Source organism: Myotis davidii, unplaced genomic scaffold (genome assembly GCF_000327345.1).
Source record: "Myotis davidii unplaced genomic scaffold, ASM32734v1 scaffold1477, whole genome shotgun sequence".
NCBI lineage: Eukaryota > Metazoa > Chordata > Mammalia > Chiroptera > Vespertilionidae > Myotis > Myotis davidii.
In genome coordinates this window covers 26,129-28,011 of record NW_006288182.1, presented here as the reverse complement: position 1 = coordinate 28,011, position 1,883 = coordinate 26,129, and the positions used below count along the sequence as shown (strand labels likewise).

General features: G+C 52.6%; 1 protein-coding gene across 1 annotated transcript in view; it reads left to right on the top strand.

Annotated features, from left to right (window-relative positions):
- LOC102758454 (semaphorin-4F) overlaps positions 1-1,883 on the top strand; it is an 18,806-nt gene that overhangs the window by 12,222 nt on the left and 4,701 nt on the right. Inside the window, exons 2-6 of the mRNA XM_015561493.1 lie at positions 99-218; positions 321-472; positions 1,081-1,259; positions 1,467-1,614; positions 1,741-1,877. Coding sequence (XP_015416979.1) covers positions 99-218; positions 321-472; positions 1,081-1,259; positions 1,467-1,614; positions 1,741-1,877 — 736 coding nt within the window. The remainder of the gene's footprint in view (positions 1-98; positions 219-320; positions 473-1,080; positions 1,260-1,466; positions 1,615-1,740; positions 1,878-1,883) is intronic.

The window sequence follows — 1,883 nt, the reverse complement described above, 5'->3', positions numbered from 1 at the left end:
TGAGAGTTCCTGCCTCTGTTTTATTCCTGCTCTGCCTGTGGCCCCTTTTGCATCCTTCAGCAGGTCTCACAGCTCATCTCCTCCCTGTCTCCCTGCAGAGGGGGTTCTCTATGCTGCCACTGTGAGAAACTACCTGGGAACGGAGCCGATTATCTCCCGGGCTGTGGGCCGTGCTGAGGATTGGATTCGGACAGAGACCTTGCCATCCTGGCTTAACGGTGGGGAGAGGAAGAGGTGGTACTGTGGGGACAGAGAGGGTTGGTGGAGGCTGGGTGACCCCTCACTGAGTCTGTGGGATCTGAGGCCACAGGTCTCCCCAGCTCCAGCCTTTGTCGCAGCCATGGCCTTGAGGCCAGCTGAGTGGGGGGATGAAGACGGAGACAAGGAAATCTACTTCTTCTTTACGGAGACTTCTCAAGCCTTTGACTCAGACGAGCACCTTAAAGTTCCTCGGGTGGCCCGTGTGTGTGCGGTGAGACTCTGAACCCAGCTGTCTGTCTGTTGTCTCCTGCTCTGCCTGGTGTCTGTCTTTTCTTCTCTGGGTCTCGGTCTTTACATTTCTCCTCTGTCTCCATTTTCCCTGTCTTGACTTAATTTCTGGGAGCTTCAAGAGTATGGGGAAAGGACTCTAGCCCCTTTAACTCCATAACTGCCCTTGTGACACAGTGTCCCTAGGAGGTGTAGAGGTTAAAGGTGAGAATTGTTGACAGACCTGGGTTCCAGACCCTGCTCCACTACTTCCTGCCTCTGTGACTTGAGGTACGTCTTTAGCATCCTTATAGATGAGGATATTGATGATGCCTAGCTATAAGGGTTGTTTTGAGGCCTAAATGGGATAATGTATGTAAAGCACATAGTATAGTACTTCGTAAGTGCAACAATAAACTTAGTCCCCGTCATTGTGACCCTGTCTACCCCTGTATCATTCCCTACTGCTAACTCTGTCTGTATCTCTACATTGCATTTTTATGCGTCTGTCTCTCCATCTGTTTTTGTCTGGGGGAAACTCGTATTGGTCTACACATCCTCACTACAATGTTTGTATTCTAAGGAGAAATGCCCATGCTCTTTTCACCCCAGGGGGACCTTGGAGGCCGGAGGACGCTCCAGCAGAGGTGGACGACCTTTCTGAAGGCCGACCTGCTGTGTCCAGGGCCTGTAGATGGCCGGGCCTCTAGTGTCCTGCAAGACATGTCTATTCTTCGACCTGAGACTGGAGTGGGGGCCCCCATCTTTTATGGCATCTTTTCCTCCCAGTGGTGAGGGGGTCCTGGTGTGGAGGAGAATTACAGGGTGGGAGATACGTGGGGCTGGCACCTTTCAGTGCTGTCTCTTCCAGAGGGAGTGGCTTCTCCAGGGAGCTGGCTGCATGGCTCCTATGCATTTCTTATGGGTCATCTAATTTGACAGGGGGTGAGTTTTCTAGTGCTCTTCAGATATCTAGCTCCAACCTGTGTCTCTTTCAGGGAGGGGGCTGCCATCTCGGCTGTCTGTGCATTCCGACCACAAGACATTCGGACAGTGCTGAATGGTCCCTTCAGAGAGTTGAAACATGACTGCAACAGGGGATTGCCTGTCATGGACAATGAGGTACCCCAGCCCAGACCTGGAGAGGTAAGGGGTCTGGGGCAGCTCTTCACCCTATGCCAGAATCGCCTCATTAGAGCAAGAGCCCAAGTAAGCATCGCGGATACTTCAGGCTCCTGGTAAATGTTGTCACCTGTACTGTGTTTTCCCTAGTGCATCGCTAATAACATGAAACTCCAGCAGTTTGGCTCCTCACTCTCCCTGCCTGACCGTGTGCTCACCTTCATCCGGGATCACCCCCTCATGGACAGGCCAGTGCTTCCAGCTGATGGCCACACCCTGCTGGTCACTACAGA